This window comes from Apium graveolens, chromosome 3 (genome assembly GCF_009905375.1).
Source record: "Apium graveolens cultivar Ventura chromosome 3, ASM990537v1, whole genome shotgun sequence".
Classification (NCBI taxonomy): Eukaryota; Viridiplantae; Streptophyta; class Magnoliopsida; order Apiales; family Apiaceae; genus Apium; species Apium graveolens.
In genome coordinates, this window is record NC_133649.1 from 96702800 (window position 1) to 96724913 (window position 22114).

The 22114-nt window shown below is 37.8% G+C and overlaps 1 protein-coding gene across 1 annotated transcript; it reads right to left on the minus strand.

Annotated features, from left to right (window-relative positions):
• Nucleotides 1-425: 425 nt before the first annotated feature.
• Nucleotides 426-1853, minus strand: LOC141714456 (uncharacterized). Its single transcript, XM_074517975.1, has 3 exons — nt 1451-1853; nt 1032-1219; nt 426-917 (listed from the first exon to the last, which is right to left on the minus strand). The coding sequence occupies exons 1-3, from the start codon at nt 1851-1853 to the stop codon at nt 426-428; spliced, it is 1083 nt and encodes a 360-aa protein (XP_074374076.1).
• Between the last annotated feature and the right edge of the window lie 20261 nt (nt 1854-22114).

Genomic DNA, 22114 nt, shown 5'->3' on the forward strand with positions numbered 1-22114 from the left:
ATGTGATATCTCCACTGGAACTATCGTTTATGCCCCATATGATAACATAAACGGTGTTGCTCCTGTGGTGACTCTGCAAGTGGTTCTATAAACCTAGAGTATCGGAAGTATCTCGTCTACCCAGTTATTCCTCGATTTTTCAATCCTCTTCATTAATCCATCTAAAATAATTCGATTTGCAACCTCTGCTTGCCCATTGGCTTGAGGATGGGCCACAAAAGTGAACCACAACTCAATCTTATTCTCCTCACAGTACTTTTTGAACTCCTCAGTGTTGAATTATATCCCATTATCAGTCACCAAGATTCGGGGAATCCCATACCTGCACATAATATTTTCCCATAGAAATTGAGCAGCTTGTTTAGTCGTAATCTTGGCCAAGGGCTTAGCTTCGATCCATTTAGTAAAATAATCAATTGCCATAATCAAAAACTTCCTTTGGGCAGTAGCCACCGGGAAAGGCCTAAGAATATCCATTCCCACATAGCAAATGGGATTGGGGAGTTTATGGAAGTGAGCATTTCGGGAGGTTGCTTTACTACAGGGGCATGTTTTTTACAACAATCACATCTCTTCGCATATTCTTTGGCGTCAGCCATCATTTCTGGCCAATAGAAGCCTAAGCGGGTAATTTTGTGGGCTATGGCCCTGCCCCCCAAGTGTTGGCCACATATACCCTCATGTACTTCCTCCATAGCAGGTCGAGCCTCATCTGGCCTGAGACATCTTAAATATGGAATTATAAAAGATCTTTTATAAAGAATCCCATCAATCATAGAATATCTTAGGGCTCGTACAGACAACTGTCTTGCTTCCATAGCATTACTAGGAAGCCATGCGGTTTGTAGATGAGCCTTAATAGGATCAATCCATGACCCTTCAAGTCCTATGGGGGCAATTAACTTGATGTCTATGATCTGTGTTTTCAATACATGAAAGTACACACTCCCAAAGCTTACTTCTATTTCTAATGGGGAAAATTTGGATAACACATTGGGCTAAGCATTTTATTCCCTTAGAATGTGTTCTACATGACATTCATCGAATTGAGTCATCACGTCCCTCACTAGGCGTACATACATCGCCATGGTTTCATCCCTTGCCTCAAACTCCCCCTTGACCTGGGATACCACTAGTTTCGAGTCCCCATAAACTTTCAAGTTCTTAACTCTCAACGTCCCTGCTAGGCCAAGGCCAGTTATAAGAGCTTCATACTCGGCTTCATTATTTGTGGTTGGAAAATCTAACTTCATAGCATATTCAATCAAGAATCCATCGGGGCATTTCAAAACTAGCCCTGCTCCACTCGAAATTGTTTTTGATACCCCATCAAAATAAGGAACCCAGAATTCCTTGTTCTTGTTCAGTCCACCTTCATTATCTTCTTTTCCCTTCATGCCCTGAGGTTCGGTATCTTCCTGCCCCCCGACTTCTTGGTTGGGGATGGTACATTCAACCACGAAGTCAGCCAAGGCCTGGGCTTTTATCTCCATTTGTGGCTTATACTTTATGTCAAATTCTCCCAGCTCAATGGCCCATTTAATCAACCTTACACTGGCTTTAGGACTGTGGATGATGTTTCTCAAAGGCTGATTTATTAGTAATTCAATCTTATGAGCTTGGAAGTAAGGACGCAACTTCCTTGAGGTCATCACCAGGGCTAAAGCAAACTTTTCAATAGTCAAATAATTCAACTCAGCTCCGTGCAAAATCTTACTAACATAATATATGAGATTCTGGATTCTAAGTTCCTCCTTAACCAATACGGCGCTCAAAGAATTTTCCGATACGGCCAAATATAAGTATAAAGTTTCATTCAGGTCTGGTTTGGCCAACAACGGGGATTGAACCATATATTTCTTCGACCCTTCGAACACTTCTTAACTTTCCTCAGTCCATATGAAATATTTACTTTCTTCAAGGATTTGAAGAATGGAAAGCACTTGTCTCCAGATTTGGAGATAAATCGTCCCAAGGAAGCAACCCTTCTGGTGAGTTTTTGAACATCTTTGATTATCTATGGAGGCTCCATGTCCAAAATGGCCTTTATCTTATCAGGATTTGCCTCAATTCCCCTCTTGGCGACCATCAATCCCAAAAAATTTCCAGATCCCACTTCGAAAGCACACTTTGTAGGATTCAACATCATTTTGTGGTATTTAAGGACCTCAAAGGCTCCCCTGAAAAGGTTATGTGGTCAGTCTTTACAAGGCTCTTGAATAACATGTCGTCTACATATACTTCTATGGTTTTCCCAATAAGATCTTTAAAAATCTTATTCACCAACCTTTGATAGGTAGCTCCTGCATTCTTGCGAACAAATGTCATAACAAGATAACAAAAAACACCAAAGTCAGTGATGAATGATACCTTTGGTATGTCATCCTTATGCATATTGATCTGATTGTATCCACTGAATCCATCCATAAAGCTCAGTATCTTGTGACCATCGGTCACATCTATCAGTGTATCTATCCTTGGCAACGGGAAACAATCATTTGGGCATGCATCATTTAGATCAGTGAAATCTACACACATTCTCCAATTTCCATTAGCATTCTATACCATTACAGGGTTTGCTAACCATTCCAGAAATTATATCTCTTCAATGAAACCAGCCTCTAAGTGTTTCTCTACTTCTTGTTTGATTGCTTCCTGCCTCTCAGAGGCAAAACTCCTTTTATTTCACGGTCTTTCAATTTGGATCCATGTTTAGTTTGTGAGTGATCAGTTCTGGGTCTATGCCGGTTATATCGGCCACCGACCATGGAAACACGACACTATTCTCTTGTAAAAACCTCACTAACTTTCCTTTAAGGGGCTCCTCCAATGATGCTCCAATGAAAGTCACTTTCTCATGATCCTCGAGAGCCAAAGCGATCGGAATCAAGTCTTCTACTGGCTTTCCTCTTTTCTCATCATTCTCGCGAATATCCAAATCTCCAATAGATAAAACCTGCCCCCCAACTCTATCCGCCCTAAGGTAGGCTACATAACAACTCTTTTCCATCTTTTGATCTCCTCTCTCTTCCCCAATCCCGTTCCGGGTGGGAAACTTCATCATTGAATGGTAAGAAGAGGGAACTGCCTTAAAAGCATGTATTCCCGTTCTTCCCATGATTACATTGTAAGTTGAACCAGCCTTTACCACCACAAAGTTCAACATCTGTGTTGCTTGCCTTAGTTCCCGACCAATAGTTAAAGGCAACTTAATTATCCCTTCTATGGGGCATTCAACTCCAGCAAATCCATATATCGGTATATCCGTCGGAGTTAATTAAGAGTCATTATATCCCATCCTTATTAAGGTGTCATAGAGTAAAATGTCCACTGATGCTCTATTGTCTACAAGGACTCTTTTCACCGGACTGTTCCCTATTATGGGTGTTATGACTAGGGGATCATCTTGGGGAAACTTGACCCCTTCCAAGTCAAAATCATGAAACACCATTGCTACTTCTGTCCTGGCCCTTTTCGGAGCTTCTCCCACTATGTTGAAGCCAGCTAGATACACATTTCATTTTCTCACTCCAGTGAAAACCACTTTGTTGCTTCTTTTATTTGTCACAACACAGGCTTCTGAATTGAAGGTTACTGAATTTCCATTATCACAAAGTTGGATGATACTCAACAAATTGTGCTTGAGAGCATCCACTAGGGCAACTTCTTCAATGATGACATTGTCTTTTGAAGTCAAGCCATATCCCACAGTATAACCTTTTTTGTCATCTCTAAAAGTAATACTTGGGCCAACTCTTTCCTTGAACTCTGTGAGCAGGGTAGAATCTCCAGTCATGTGCCTTGAACAACCATTATCCAGGTACCAAATATTCTTTATGTTTCCCTGCACACATCAAAACTAAATCAAGTTGATTTTGGTACCCAAGTTTCCTTGGGTCCTACCTTGTTAGCTTTCTTCTTTGGTTTCTTAGGTTTAATTTCATTTGACTTGGGAATTTCCGATTCATCCTTAGTCATTTGAGTTGGACCTTTGAAACCATTCATTAGAACAGAATTATTATGCACATTTTGATTGACAGGAAAAGGCATGTTGTTTGCAAACATGTTATTCTAGTAAGGCATGATAAATGCCATTTGTGACATACTTAATGCAGCATAATAAGGATTAGGTGCAAATGGCATATTAGCAAATTGTGCATTCAAATTCTGAGTAGACATAGCATTCATAGGCATGGTAGGCATAGTAGTCATGTTAGGAAAAGAGGGAGGCACGGACATAGGAGTAGGAATGGAAAGTTTGCAATTAACAGACAGGTGATTAATATTACCACACTTGACACAGATTTTTCTTGGTGCATATTTATCAGGTGTGTAGTTGTTATACTTGTTAATTCCTACTTTCCCATTTCTATTGTTTTTCCTTTTAGGTTCTGTTTTAACCTCAATCTTTTCTAACCTGTCATTCAATTACTTGATGGACAGATGACCAACATTAACTTTCTTCTCCTTCTTCACTTGACTTGATTTTCCTGAAATAAAGTTTTTGGAAACTGATCCATATTTCTCATTCAGTTTGGCAAGCTTAGCTTTGCTCACAGGTTTACTCACAACCGACGGATGTGGCTCTTTGTCACTCGACGGACAATCCTTTTGATTATCCGACGGATGATTCTCATCTCCGTCGAGTCCAAATCTGTCAACAATCCTTCAACCAAATTGGATTTCAACTTCTCCTTACTCTTTTTCCAGGCTGCATCACAAAAGGACTCAATACCTTGAACTTTAGTGATTTGAGCATGGACATCTCTGGATGATTTCCATGTTTTAATCACTTCTTGTTCTCGTTCAAGCTGCTTATTATTATTTTTAATAATAATAAATTAATAAAAATAATGTACATGCGATAATTTTTTATTTTTTTAGTGGTTATCCACATATTTAGAAGTTCATTAATTAAACTCAATAAGGTAACATTACACATCAATTTAATATTAGTGTGAAATCCATTATATGATACTTTATAGTCGAGTATTGGTCTAACCAATCATTTTTAATAATTAGTGCATTTTCATAATTTATTATTTAAAATAATTATATTTTATTTTTATTAAACATTGTATATTAAAGGGTGATGGCCCTAATTACCTTAAAATGAGAGACAATTATCCTAAATACCCACAAGCCGAAAGGAGGCCTATAATACCCACCAAATATGAGAATTCGTGGACTGTAACATGTGATTACGCTAGTTCGTGCATCATAACAAGCGAACACATTTAGACAAGCTTTGTATCCGACGTTTGCGGTATAGTAAAGTACGTGTGGTAGAAATATGACAGTTGAAACATAAATTTGGGTTTCGGCACTTGCCCAAGCCCGGATCCAAACTCAGTGAAAACTCTACCAATTCATAAATGGGCAATTCATATAAAAAATCAGTCTGAATATTGTTGATGAGATTATCTGCTTCTCTCAATCAAAAGCTACACAATCCCCCATCACTACTACTGAGGTGAGTGCTTAATACTGGATAATTGCCCTTTTAAAAGCAACTGATAATTTAAATTATTATAATTTGACGAATTTAATTGTAATGGTTAATTGCTCTTGAGTTTTGACTCGGGTAGATAGATTTCTATATGTTGTATGCAACAGAAAGTAAAAATATTGGAGAAAGCTTTTTGGAAGAATGTGTATGTATGAATCATGGATATGTTAAACAATATATCGCAAAAGGTCAGTATTACGATGCACACATTAACGTATCTTGGGTAATTTGGGCCAAGTATTTTAAAATTGTGGCATTTTAGTCATTTTTCCGCATTAAATACGTTATGCTATTTTTTATATACAACATAGATACTATATTTAAAGTTTTTATTTGTGTACCATAAATTTTGAAAAAATTGAACATTTTTAATTATTATCTTTTTACACTAACTACGCATTTGAATTGCTCAAAACTTAAATGGTTGGTTGACGAAAAATTTACTCGTATATTTTATATTATATACATTAAATATTTTTCTCCAAAAATTTAATATGCACAAATTAATAAATATAATTTTAATCTTTTTTAAATTAAATATTATTTCCTATTTAAAAAAGTTAATATCTACACATTTTGGAAAAATGTTAATAAAATTAATTTTTTTATATGAATTTATATATATTGAAGAAAAATCTTAATTTTAATCATAAAATTTAATTTTTAATATCATTCATTTAAATTTGAAAACAGGGTGTTAAGCGTGCTTGATCAAATTAAAATGTTTTTTATTATAAATAATGCAATATCCTATTTTTTAAAATATTAAAACATGTTCATATAACCATATTTCTACCAAATTATATTTTTTGTATTATTTGCCTCAAAATTTTAATATTTTTAATTTAATATAATAGTATGCATATTATTAAATCGTTTAAATGATTAATAATTTGATCGATTTTAGCATTTTACTTTTAACTGACCTTAATATCGAATTTTATCTCAGTCTAAAATTTGCAAAACTAATATGATATTCGAGTAGAGCACATTAACACAAATTCAATTATTTCTTGTACACCCCCTTGTATTTTATTTTAATATTTCTGTATTTTTTTAGTTATTTTTTATATGGATAGAAAATACATCCTAAAAACACATTAAATGTCGCATTAATTACCTTGGCTCGTGGGCCTTAACGACTTGGGCCGTCTTTATTCTGTAACAGGCCTTGCCCGTACTTCCGGACCATTAAATCTAAACAAAATCTGAAATAAAACTCAATTTACTAATCAAAAAGTATATTACAAATTTGAATATTATAAAAGCGCAGCTAACGGAAGTCCAAAATCAATCTACTCCAAAACTAAGTCCTCGAACTTGAATGCTATCCAACTCGAACTCTTAGACGAAACCTGAAATCGTAAGTAATGAGCTACACAGCCCTGCAAGAAACCAATCGATCCAACTAGTTGGCCAAGTAATACATACACATATAATAAAATACGATAATATATACGATATGATATACGAAACAAACATTTTCGATACACATTCTTATTCTTATTCTTATTCGATACATACGATACACCTAACACATAAATAACAATAATTCAAAACCATAATTCATGTCACGACCACTACAACCCGGTGATAACGGTCCTAAATTTACCTAAAACTGTCACTACAATCCGATGACTACGGTCCTAAGTTCTTATTCGATATTTTCACAAACCATGGCACAAATCAAAGGTCCAAAATTATTGTCTCGGCATAACACATATACAATAATACGTATACTCTAACACATAATACTTTGAAATATATCATCACTTAGCCCATGTTTTGATAATCAAATATAAACGCATAACATACTATTTTGAAAATACTAGCAAGATCGATCGAAAACTTACCTCAAAACCTGACCATATCTGAAATTTCTATTTTTGATCATCTAAACGATGTTTTCTTGGAAAACACAAATCATGAAAGTTTTTGAGAATGAAAATACCTTTTCAAAAAGTCCAGAATCTACAAATTCCAACTTACGATGAATTTACTATGAATTTTACAAGACTGCAAATTTTTATAAAGAAAAGCCCCTGCGAATTTTAATGAATAAAAACGAGGAAGACGAATAGGGTGTATTTATAATGATACAAAACCCTCTATCTTAACCTACGAGTTATCCATATTAGAATTGGATCCAAATTTTAGGCCCATTAGTCTAATTTAAATTTTAAATCCTAGTCATCATCCAATTTTAATACTTTTTTCTATTATTTTATTATTAATCCAATTCTAAAATTACGGGATATTACATACTACCATCCTTAAAAAGAATTTGGTCTCCAAATTCACAACAATCCTAAAATTTGTGACACGTCTACCCCTTGATCTACCAAAGGTCAAACTATGGTCCACAAGATCGAATCCTAGGGAATGTACTACTACCATACCTACTACACTCTGAAGGACAGTATGCTCTGATATTAACTGTAACAACCCGCACTTCCGGACCATTAAATCTAAACAAAATCTGAAATAAAACTCAATTTACTAATCAAAAAGTATATTACAAATTTAACTATTACTAAAGCGCATCTAACGGAAGTCGAAAATCAATCTACTCCTAAACTAAGTCCTCGAACTTGAATGCTATCCAACTCGAACTCTTAGACCAAACCTAAAATTGTAATAAATGAGCTACACAGCCCAGCTAGAAAACAATCGATCCAACTAGTTGGCCAAGTAACACATAGACATATAACAAAATATGATAATTTATATGATACGATATACGAAACAAACATTTTCGATACACATTCTTATTCTTATTCTTATTCTTATTCGATACATACGATACACATAACAAATAATTAACAATAATTCAAAACCCATAATTCATACCACGACCACTACAACCCGGTGATAACGGTCCTAAATTTTCATAAAATTGTCACTACAATCTAGTGAATACGGTCCTAAGTTCTTATTCGATATTTTCACAAACCATGGCACAAATCAAAGATCCAAAATTATTGTCTCGGCATAACACATATACAACAATACGTATACTCTAACACATAATAGTTTGAAATATATCATCACTTAGCCCATGTTTTTATGATCAAATATAAACGCATAACATACAATTTTGAAAACACTAGCAAGATCGATCGAAAACTTACCTCAAAACCTGACCATATCTGAAATTGCCATTTTTGACCATCTAACCAACGTTTTCTTGGAAAACACGAATCACAAAAGTTATAGAGAATGAAATGACCTTTCCGAAAATCCAGAATCAACGAATTACGACTTACGATGAATTTACTATGAATTTTACAAGATTGCTGATTTTTATAAAGAAAAGCCCCTCCGAATTTTAATAAATAAAAATGAGGAAGACGAATAGGGTGTATTTATAAAGATACAAAACCCTGTATCTTAACCTACAAGTTATCCATATTAGAATTTGATCCAAATTTTAGGCCCATTAGTCTAATTTAAATTTTAAATCCTAGTCATCATCCAATTTTAATACTTTTTTCTATTATTATATTATTAATCTAATTCTAAAATTACGGGATATTACAATTCCCAACAACACAGAGATACGTAGACATCTTGCGAGGACAGCTAGTCCACGAACGTGTGAACAGCCATTAAAGTTCGAAGCTCACAAATCCTTGTATTAAATAATAACAAACCTTATTTTTTATTCTACAACATTTGGCATCGTCTGTGGGAAAATAACAACAACCACGGTATTTACACGGAGCAGAAACAACTGTGGAACTAACCACCCCGTCCCATCACAAATAATTTCATCAATAACGGAGATACCCCTGCACTCAACCTATGCCACCACCCCCTGCAGGGACATCTGAGACCCAACCTCAAGATACGAATCCCCCAATCCAAGATCCTCCCCTAGGGACGAATCTCACATCTCCTCAAGGGACGCATCTCCAATTTCAGCAACTACGGGCAATAATAAACCCTCAACCCATTGGGTATGATTACTCAACGATCGTGACCCCAGGGACTACTAACGCACCTTGCGGGATGCCTCTACCTCGAGGTTGGAGGAAGTGAACTCTCTAATTGTAATATCCAGGATATATCGTGTAATAATTTTTGCTATTATATAATTATTATGTGTGTTCAGTATCTATTCTGTGAGCTAATTGTTAAGTGTTATCTGTACTTGAATATTCAAAAATAATATTAATTGAGTATTTTAATTTTTATATGTCCAAAATAAAATATAGATAATTGTCATATCTTCCTAATTATTTTTATGTTGGTTTATGGATTTATAAGAATCATTTGAAATTTCTAAAATCTTTTTCCGGGTAATTAAAATCTATTTTATAAAAACGGGAACCAAACGACGTCACCCGTTGTTACGTTTTTGGAACCCGAAACTCTTTCGAGAACTCCTTCCTAACCCAATTGTAATATTCCGAGCATATTCCATGTTTCGACTTTTTCGATCCGGCTTACGGTTTGTCCTGCGCGGGTCCCGGCGCAACATTTTCGATACAATATTCGTTTCGGTAAATCAATAAAACCCGTATTTTCGATAAACGGGAGCTTTTTTTATTAAACTATCCCAATTATCACTTCGTAATACGTGTAACCAGGCGCTGAGACCAAGACCGCGGTACAAATTGTACTGATTTGGATAATTATCCCAAAAACCGATACCGTTTGGATCAGTTTTTACAAATAAACGTACCGTTTTATATCTGGAATGATCCAACGGGATACAAATTTTCCGTCATTATAAATAGCCTTTTACCGTATTTTATTTCGTATCAAAATCATTTGTAGATAGTTAATTATATAATTTTCAGAGAAAAGCCCTAATTTCCTAAAACTGTTCTAAGAATCAAACAGCAAAACGAAGGCGTTACCGATCTCTGTTTTCAAAGCTTGAGTAACCAAAACGAAGGATTTGAGGTGTTCTATCAGATTCTGAGCTTTGTTTCACTGCAGAAATCAAGGTTATTTTTCTAAAAATTTATTTATTTTCGAATTTATTTTATTAAAAATATGAATTTTTGTTCGGATGATTGTTTGTATGATTTGATGATTGCATGTTGTAGAGCTTGTTTTCCTGATGATTTTCATATGTCATACGTCTGATTTGGAGTTCAATAACATGCTCAAAAGTGGGTTTAATTTTCGAATTTCAAAATTAGGGTTTATAACCCGTATGAATGTTTTTAATTGAAATTTGGGGGTTTCTTATTCTGTGATAGATTGATGTTGTGTTATAGTGGGTTGTGTTCTCTGTGAAATTTGCAATCTAGTCGTATAAGTTTCATGAACCAACGAGGTCTGTAGAGAAGGGAGTTGTGTTTTGAAGTTTTCCGATGTTCGCCGGAAACTGGAAAACTTCACGGCCAAATTCCGGCCAACTCAGGGATTGTTAGGATGAATTGATTGCATGGTTGTGTTCCTGATGTTGGGTAGATGTGATCTGGAGGTGTTGGTGGGGTGAGGACGCCGGGAACGTGTTCTCCGGCGAACCCGACTGTTTTCCGGCGACGGGGTGTAAAATTGCAGTTTGGTCCCTGGACTTTTGGGGACGATACAGTTAGGTCCCTGAAGTTTCCAGACTTTGCAAATTTAGGATTCCTGTTTATAAAATGTTTAAAAATCATATTTCCTATTTATTTTTATTATAAAAATTCATTTTTTAAATTCTGAAAATTCTAAAAATTATTATTTTAATTCTGAAAATTATTTTTAATTCACAAATAAATCTAAATTAATTAGTTAATTAATTTCAGTTAATTTATAATTGATTAATTGGTCAATTAATTCAAAAATTAATTGATTAATTGATTTAATTAATTATTAATTGATTTTAATTAGTTATTTAATTAGATTTAATTATTTAAAAATGATTTAAAAATTTTGAAAAATAGTTTCGAGCTTTAAAATATTATTCTAAATTATTTCCAAGGCTCGATAATTATTCTAAAATTATTTCGGAGCCAGAATGGGCCAACCGAACCCTGTTTATTAACCCGAAATTGATCCAACGACCCGTTTTAATTTCGAAAAATGTTTTAAAAATCATTTTAAATACCAGAAAGCCTATTTATGACCCGAGACTTCTTTATAAATAATATATCATTGATTACGTGATGTATTATGTGCTATATGTGACTTGTTAATTGACTATCGGTCTATATATTCGGTGTTTACTTGATTATTGCATAACTTTCAATCCGTTAATCGGATTTGGGTAAAACGAAGGGTAGATAGAAGTATGTGTTGAATAGAATTCCATGAGTAAATTATTGATAGATGCTTATGATATGTGAGCAGAAGAGGCAAGACGTAGGAAAGGGAAACAGGTAGTTGAGGAGTAAAACGATTGTGATTGGAAGCGAGTGCAGTGTAGTAAGCTAATACCAGGCAAGTGTTCTGAACTTTCTCGAGATATTGTAGTACTTGATAATCCTGTGATATTGCAAGTGCTTTGAAGCACAGAAACCTAAATCCTGATTTCAGTTATTGTCCTTGAGCCATGAATCATATTCTTTCTAATCCATTGATTATTGTATACCCAAACAAGAACCACAAATCTACGATACTACTTTACAAATACATACAAACTAAATACCAAACACTGAAATGAACTATTATATACTCAACCCATGGTATCTTATACTTTGAAAGATCGAATCCTTGAAACCTTGCAACGTTGATTCCTTTGTTATCCAATTCTTTCATTACCCAGCATCCAAGCTGTTAAATTGCCTTATTGATCCTTACAAGGATTGAAACCCTTTCATTGTTAAACATTTATTGTTGTTAATGATTTCGGTTATTGTTTACTATTGCATATTCTGTTATTATGTTAGAATTTGATTGTTTTTATAAAATTGTGGACCAGATTCGTGGTCAGACCATATAATGGTCAAGTTAGGCCAATGTGTGCCTTGGATCCAGTAGTTAGAGCAATGTTGTGTGCCTTGCTCGGGGTTAGTGCGTGACTGATCAGCAGCCTAACCTTGGTTTTTAAATTAAAAGTATAATATCCAATTCTAAATCATAATCCATTGTTCACTTGATATCATAAACATATTCACCTGATGATCATTATTCTCAGTTTTGTCATTGTGACTTGCTGAGCTAGTTAGCTCATTCGTGCGATGTTGTTTATATTCTTTCCAGTTAAAAAGGAACCAGTTGGTAGAAAGGATCCCCAGTCCAGCGCGAGAGCTAGGGGTTCCGGTTGAGAAAGCTGAGCTAGTAGGCTTCTTTTGGAATAATTTAAGTTTGTAAAAGTTTGTAATAATGTTTAATACTCAGTTTGAATTTGAAATAGTTGGGATTTGAACGATTTGTAATATATAAGTGTGTTTGGCTTGTGTGCATACTTTAACCTGTTGCGGTCCGTGGTGGTTGGTAAGTAGGGTCATTGCATATATTATTATTATCTTTATTATTGTTATAAGCAGGTTATAATTAAGGTGTGTGTGTGGACCCCAAACTTCTGACCCGGGTTTGGAGGGCGCCACAGGTTTGGTATCAGAGCTACAGGTTATAAGTCACTGACACAAGCCTAGGTTGACGGGAATGGGTAGAGGGATAGGATTAGAAGTAAGATATAGGATGATAGAACGTCGAGAGGTTGAGTGTTATGGTATAACCGGTATTAGTATAGTTTGCGTTGTGGTACGAGATTCTTATGTTATGATATGATTTCAGATAGCAGAGATGGCCGACTCTTTTATTCCCGTATCAGCTGATCACTCAGAGCCTTCAGTTGGAGCACCAGCATCGGATCCACGTCCTGTTATTCCACCAGTATTGGCTATTCTACCTCCACCGGTGTTGCAGCCCGTACCATTACAGGCTATTCCACCTCCAGGCATGAGGCCACCTGTCAAAGGACCCCCACCAGCTGATTCAGATTCCACTGGGCATTCAGTAGCGAGTGCCCCATTCCAGTCTACATTGCCCCCAGTTCCTTATTACCGGTATGAGGCTCTTCTATTGGAGCGTGATTCCTTGTTGGCTCAGATTAGAGAGTTACAGCATATCATTAGGACTACAGATGTTGATTGTTAGGGCGAAAACACGTGCTAATATTCACGCAAGTATACGCGTTCGCAAGTAATATAGAATATTTTCTAGTTCGTTCTCTCAGAGACTCAAACTAAATTATTGTCTAATTAAACTCACTCACCAATGTATGATTACTTCTCAATGTTAAGACACTAACACTTAAAATTGTTGATTAAATATTAACTATAATTAACTACTTAATTAATCACTTAACTAACACTTCAATTTATCAATAATAAAATACTCATGAGATCACAACTTCATTATTACTTCCTTCTATAGCCATTGTTATTACCTTTAGCATGTGACATTGATGATATTAATCGAATAACACGAAACTAATAAAAGCCAACTTTCATTGTACTAATACCATTCTACCAAGCATCCACAATTAAGATAGAAGTTGAATAGTCATCAATTATGTTGAGTTCCTATATGTCTACAGAAATTGACAACACAACGATTTAAGCACAAGTTATTCCTTTTGATTACATAGGGTAAATAAAACCGTTAGAGTTACCCACTAATCATGCACAACGTACATGAACCTATGCTAGCATGACAAGTTCTAAATCTCAAGATCCACTGTCGCTTCACAAGAGATTAACACCCTATCTTATATGTTCGCGACGCATATAAGACGAATACGCACAACCAATACTAGATATCATGCATTCATCACACACTAAAGTATTAACCGATTAACTAAAGAATTCCATAATAAATCCGTTGCAACCCCATGATCACGATTAGCCCATAATAGAACTTATCATCATCATGGGTTCATATGAAATCATGATAAACAAACACAAGAAAATAATAACTAAACTAATTATATTAAAACAGAGTACGTCACAAGAGTAAATAAGTTCAAAGCAAGAAAACTAGCATCCAAAGTTAGAACGAAACAAGAATCACAAGAAGATATGCTTCCTCTTCATTGCGGTGTGCTAAATCGGTCTTCTTCCTTATCTCCTTCGCTTCTTGCATAAAAACACAATCTTCTTTTAATCCACACTTGTGAAAACGTCTCAAATCTACTTATATAATAGTCCCGTAAAACTCAGATTACATGGAAGTGGAAACCAAACAGAAGTAGAAGTCCTAAAATAATTTGTCTTTTTTCCCGACCCTGCGCGGCCGCTCAGCATAGCTGAGCGGGCGCTCAGCTTGCTGCGCGGCCGCTCAGCAATGCTGAGCGGGCGCTCAGACCTCTACTGGAAAAAATCTGATTTTGCTCCATTTCTTTGCCGTAATCTGCCCGTTTCTTTCCTCTCACAATGGTGAACACATGCCAAGGCTTATTCTTGATGATTCTTCCCCCAAAATGCAACTAAAACCCTGAAATGCATAAACACTAGAAAAATGCATCAAATACACAAAATACTTGATTTCAAGACACCAATTTAAGCCATTTTAAGACGTTCTAAGTGGTATAAAATGCCACTTATCACACCCCCAAACTTAAATCGATACTTGCCCTCAAGCGTCACAGACTCAAAAATAAATAAAAACATGCATGAATGCAATCTATATGAAAATACAGCGATCCCCCTTACTACAATTAACCAACCAAATTGCCACATCTCAACGAATGCAGTTAGACAACTAAAGATCAATAAACTCATGCAAACGGACATACTTCCAGAAACGTGGTGTGTGCAAATGCTTAACAGATATGCTTCGGAACTAGACCAATTACTATGACTAGACTATCCTCAAGGCAATCCTACGATTATACAAAGAATAAAAAATTCTAGGCACAAAGTGATATACAACACTACAAGAACTCTGGAGCTTATTACGGAATCGTGCTTTTTATTTACAACTCAAATGCTTATTTGACCGTGCAATGAGTGAGGTCCACAAAAGACTTATACAATGATATCCATGTAACGAGCGTTAGGTTAGCGGATCCCAGACTCTAAAAGCCTTAGGTCACTAGGCACAAAGTCCCCTAAGAACTTAATAACTCGAATACCAAAGAGCACACTCTTGATCAATTATGCATAAACTAATTTATTTATTTATTTTTTTTATAACTTCTGAGCAAGTGCGTTTCGCTCCATCTTGCTCAACCCTAGACTACTCGCACTATATGCGAGCCGGCTACTAGCCATTTGATGCCTAGCCACAACTAGCAACAACTTCCATATTTTTTTCTCCAAAATTTTTTTTTTCTTTTTCATGCCTTTATCACTAAGAACCTATAATCGAATTCTAAGCATAATAAGTAGATTGACCTTGAAAACAACCAAATCATAACAACAATCTAGTCCTTACGCATTCTCTAAGACTTAGTGGACTTACAATTGTTTCTAGCATGCATATCAACCTACACGACTTAATATCACTTTAATGCTATCACTACACTCGCATCAATATCACAATTCAGTCGATAAATCATTACAAAAGGGACCATGGTAAATGCATGAGCTACATGACATTCATAACAAAAAAAACTATATGGCATAAATTATGCAACTATATGAACTAAACTATCATGAATATGCAACTATATGACACACACACAATATTCCTTAACTACCACCCCCAAACTAAAAATCTTCACTATCCTCAGTGAAAGTAGTAGAAAGGAACACAGGGTATACCTACTCAGAGTCATCATCAACATCACCCTCAGTGGGTGGAGTATCAGGCGGCGGGTATGCAGAGTCTTCACCAAAAACTAGCCACTGGATATCAGCTCCAAGGCCTCGAAAAGCAGTCCCTAACGCAAGGGTGAGCTCCTGAGCAAACCTGCTCTGCGTCTCATACATGGCATCCATCCGCCGTGAAAGCCTCCTATACTGGGCATCAACCATCCCAGCACCCTCCTGAGCTCTCGAAGAACCAGCCTCATTATGCCCTGGCCTAGCCATAGTAGCACCTCGTGCTGGACGCCCTCCTGGAAGACGATAACCCAGCCCATGCTCCTCAGGCTCACCACTGGTCCACTCCTGCATCCCATTCAGAGTGCCAGAATCAATCGGAGCTGCTGGCAACTGTAACTGCTCATGAGCCGGCCAGTTCACTCCCACTGCTCGGTATAGCTTCGTAACCGTGGATGCATAAGGGATGTTCATATGCTTTGCTCCCCTCAAAAACTTTAGAATTCCTTGGTAGATAAACTCACCAAGGTGCACATAGTATTCCTCATTCAGAATTCCCCACAACAACTGTGCTCTCTCAACTGTGACCTCGTGTGCATGCGAAGAAGGCAAAATATTAGCACAAATAAATGCATTCCATGCACGGGCTTACCTGTTCATGGCGATCGCCGGAAAGTGACGATACTCATTAGTGCCGGTCCTGAAGGTCCAAACTGTGCCCGGTCGATAGAGAGTCGCACAAATCAAATCCAAGTCAAAATCCTCAGCAGTCTTTTTATTCCAGTTCTCCTCCTCGGGCTTCCTCTCTCGCTGTCCAATCACACGGCGAATCGCCGCAGGATGATAATCAACCGTCAGCCCACGGACCACAGAAAACCCATTCTTTTCGGCCTTCGCGTTCGCGTAGAACTCGCGAACAACGCTCATCGGTACCGCTTCGGGTGACTCACAAAAAGCTATCCACCCCTTCTCTGCAATCATGGGCAGCAACTCACCATCCCTCCCCGATGGTAAAAACCCCCTCTCCTTCAGAATCGGCTTCCCCAACAGCCTAGTGTACTCCTCCTCCGCGGCTCTGTCAATTAACCGAGGCCTTGCAGCAGTACCCCTCGATGAATCAGCAGTAGGAACTGTGTTGCTGTTGTCAATAGTGCGTGCTCTCTTGGGTGCCATTGATTCGTGAATAAAAGTGTGTAAGAACTGATTTTTGATGTTTGTGAGAGGGTTTAAGTGTAGGAAGTTTTGTGGGAGATATGTAGGATAGGTGTATGTATATATAGGGTGTGGATTAGATTAGGGTTTGGGAATTAAGGGGTAAAATGATGGGGTAGTGGGAACAAATCGTGGGTTTATGGGCTAAAACTGTTTTTGTGTTTTTTTTTTCTGAACTGTAAAAAAAATTCTGGTACTCGACCCCTGAGCGGTCGCTCAGCAAAACTGAGCGGTCGCTCAGCAAAACTGAGCGGGCGCTCAGCTTGCTGCGCGGTCGCTCAGCAAAGCTGAGCGGGCGCTCAGGGGGTCACTGGAATTTTTTTTTTCAGCCCCTGTATTCTAATTTTTTTGTGTTTTTGGATAGGTTATTAACTTCTAAGGGTTCCTGTAAGAACAATTCATGGGTTGCCTCCCACGCAACGCTTCTTTTTCGTCATTAGCTTGACGTTTCGTACCCTTCTCAAGTAGTCAACAAAATGGCACTAACCACTTCTCGGTTTGCCATGTCCCCATAGTAGTGCTTCAACCGCTGACCGTTAACCTTGAATGCTTGGTCCGGATCATTCTCAAAAATTTCCACCGCTCCATGTGGAAACACAGTTTTGACAATAAAAGGTCCAGACCACCTTGATTTCAACTTCCCAGGAAAAAGTCGGAGCCGAGAGTTGAATAAAAGAACTTGTTGCCCTGGCACAAATAACTTAGGATGTAGCTTCCTATCGTGCCACCTCTTCACCTTTTCCTTATACATTTTGTTATTCTCGTACGCTTGAAGTCGAAATTCATCAAGTTCATTAAGCTGAAGCATTCTTTTCTTACCAGCTGCATCTAAATCCAGGTTCAACTTCTTCAATGCCCAGTAGGCCTTATGCTCAAGCTCCGCAGGTAGATGACATCCCTTACCGTACACCAACTGAAACGGTGACATCCCAAGTGGAGTTTTGTATGCTGTTCTGTAAGCCCAAACAGCTTCATCGAGCTTTAAAGACCAATCCTTCCTTGACGGACAAACAACCTTCTCTAGAATGCGTTTTATCTCTCTGTTAGACACTTCCGCTTGACCATTTGTTTGCGGATGATAGGCAGTAGCTACTCGATGATTCACATTATAACGCTGCATCATAGAAGTGAACTTACGGTTGCAAAAATGCGATCCTTCATCACTTATGATTACCCGAGGTGTTCCAAGCCTTGTGAAAATTTGCTTATGAAGAAAATTTAGCACTGCCTTTGCATCATTTGTCAATAAAGCTTTAACTTCGACCCATTTTGAGACATAATCGACTGCCAGCAAGATGTATAGATTATTGCAAGACGAGATAAAAGGCCCCATGAAATCAATTCCCCACACATCAAAGACCTCGACTTCAAGCATCACATTTAATGGCATCTCATCCTTCCTTGACAAATTTCCCACTCTTTGGCAACGATCACACCTTAAAACAAACTGATGAGCATCCTTGAACAAAGTAGGCCAGAAAAAACCTGTTTGCAGAATACGAGCTGCCGTCTTCTCACCACCATAGTGTCCACCATAAACCGTGGAATGGCAGTCTCGTAATATCCCCTCCGTCTCACAGAACGGGATACATCTCCTGATGATCTGGTCAGCTCCCTGTCTAAACAAATATGGTTCATCCCATATATACCACTTCACCTCATGCAGAAACTTCTTCTTTTGAGTGGATGTCAAATTAGGAGGCATTATATTGCTGACGAGATAGTTTATAATATCTGCAAACCATGGTTCTTCCTCCTGAATTGCAAACAACTGCTCATCCGGAAAAGATTCATTGATTAATGTCCTATCCTGTGAAGTAGAATCGGGATTCTCCAATCTAGAGAGATGGTTAGCTACTTGATTCTCAGTACCTTTTCTATCTTTGATCTCTAACTCAAATTCCTGAAGTAAAAGCACCCAACGAATGAGTCTCGGCTTCGAATCCTTCTTGGAAACTAGATAGCGAATAGTTGTATGATCAGTGAATACTGTTACTTTCGTACCAAGTAGATACGATCAAAATTTCTCAAAACCAAAGACTATAGCCAAAAGCTCCTTCTCAGTAGTGGTGTAGTTCAATTGGGCACCATTTAAAGTCTTACTCGCATAGTAGACCACATGGAAGAGGTTTTTCTTGCGCTGTCCCAGAACTGCACCTACCGCATAATCACTCGCATGACACATCATCTCAAACGGTTCTGTCCAATCTGGTGCTGTAATAACTGGTGCAGTGATCAAACTCTTCTTGAGAGTCTCGAATGTTGCCAAACATTCATCATCAAATTTGAAAGGCACATCTTTCTCAAGCAAATTGCACAACGGATTAGATATCTTTGAAAAGTCCTTGATAAATCGCCGATAAAAACCCGCATGACCAAGAAAACTACGGATTCCTTTCACAGAATTAGGTGGGGGAAGATTGTCAATGACTCTCACCTTGGCCTTGTCCACCTCCAGACCCTTGCTAGAGACCTTATGCCCAAGGATAATGCCTTCACGCACCATAAAATGACATTTCTCCCAATTGAGCACCAAATTAGTTTCCACGCATCTTTTGAGTACGGCGCACAGATTATTCAAACATTCATCATATGAGTGTCCAAAGACGGAGAAGTCATCCATGAACACTTCGACGTTATTTCCAATCATGTCAGAGAATATAGCCATCATACATCTCTGAAAAGTGGTCGGGGCGCCACATAACCCAAACGAAACTCTGCGAAAAGCAAACGTGCCAAATGGACAAGTGAAGGTAGTCTTTTCCTGATCCTCTGGTGCAATACAAATCTGATTATACCCGGAATAACCATCTAAAAGACAAAAATACTCATGACCCGCCAATCTGTCAAGCATCTGATCAATAAATGGAAGAGGGAAGTGATCCTTCCTTGTGGCTTTGTTCAATTTTCTATAATCCATGCATACTCTCCATCCTGTAACTGTTCGAGTAGGGATGAGCTCATTCTTTTCATTTACGACCACAGTGATACCTCCTTTCTTAGGTACACATTGTACGGGGCTCACCCACGAGCTGTCAGAAATAGGATAAATGATGCCTGCATCCAGCCATTTCAGAATTTCTTTCTTCACCACTTCCTTCATGATGGGATTCAGTCTTCGCTGCTGTTCCACAGTTGGCTTACTACCTTCCTCTAGCAGAATTTTATGCATACAATATGAAGGACTTATCCCCTTGATGTCTGCTATGGTCCATCCTATAGCCGATTTGAATTCTCTCAAAATCCTTAAGAGCTTGTCTTCCTCACTACCTGAAAGGTCAGATGAAATAATAACAGGTAACGTAGATGAATCACCTAAAAAAGCATACCTCAAGTGTTCAGGTAATGGCTTGAGCTCCAAGGTAGGTGCTTCCTCTATTGATGGTTTGAGCTTCCCTTCAGCATTCTTAAGGTCAGAAGTACCAAGAGATTCAAATGGTATGTCCAGCTTTCGCTTCCAGGGAGAAGCGTTCAGATATTGTAATTGCTCGTTGCCATCTTCATCATCGCTGTCAAAATCCCCCACTAAGGCCTTTTCCAATGCATCAGACATTAGCATGCGATTGAGTCCCGAAGTAACCGCAGAATCAATCACATCCAATTTTAAGCACTCCTCATCTTCTGTAGAGAATTTCATTGCCTTGAATACGTTGAAGGTCACATCCTGATCTTGGACCCGCATAGTAAGTTCACCTTTTTGCACATCTATCAAGGTACGGCCAGTAGCCAAGAAAGGCCTTCCCAAGATTATGGGAATCTTCTTATCTTCCTCAAAATCCAGAATAACAAAATCTGCAGGAAAGAAGAGCTTATCCACCTTGACGAGCACATCCTCAACTATGCCCCTTGGGTAAGTAATGGAACGGTCAGCCAATTGTAGCGACATGTATGTGGGTTTTGGATCAGGCAGATCCAGCTTTTTAAAGATCGACAACGGCATCAGATTAATGCTTGCTCCCAAATCACAAAGGCACTTGTCAAAAGTCAGATTGCCAATGGTGCAAGGAATGGTGAAGCTTCCTGGATCTTTCAGTTTTGGTGGTAACTTTTGCTGCAGAACAGCGCTGCATTCTTCCGTGAGAGCAACGGTTTCAAGGTCATCCAGTTTCACCTTCCTTGAAAGAATAGGCTTCATAAACTTCGCATAACTAGGCATTTGTTCCAGAGCCTTAGCGAAAGGTATATTGATGTGAAGTTTCTTGAACACCTCCAGAAACTTCCCAAACTGTCTATCCAGCTTTTGTTGCTGCAATCTCTTAGGAAAAGGTGGTGGAGGATAGAGCTGTTTCTCCCCTGTATTAGCCTCAGGCAGAGTGTGTTCAACAGTAGTCTTCCTTGGTTCTGCCGCTTTCTCCTTTTGCTTAGATTCTTCATCTCTAATTTCAGCGTCTACTTCTTTTACCTTTTCAGCATCAGCCACTTTTCCAGACCTTAAGGTAATAGCCTTGACTTGCTCTTTAGCTTCCTTCCTTCCTGGTACTTCCGTGTCACTGGGAAGAGTGCCAGGTTGACGATTGAGCACTGCATTGGCTAATTGACCGATTTGATTTTCCAAGGTCTTGATAGAAACCGCCTGACTCTTGCACAACAGCTTAAGTTCCTCAAAATCAGCACTAGTAGGTGCAGTTGTACTTCCCTGTTGAGGATATGATTGCCTTGTAGCATACTGCTGTGGTTACTGGAATCCAGGTGGGTTAAACTGTTTACTCACTCCTTGCTGATATGGTGGCTGAATAGTATT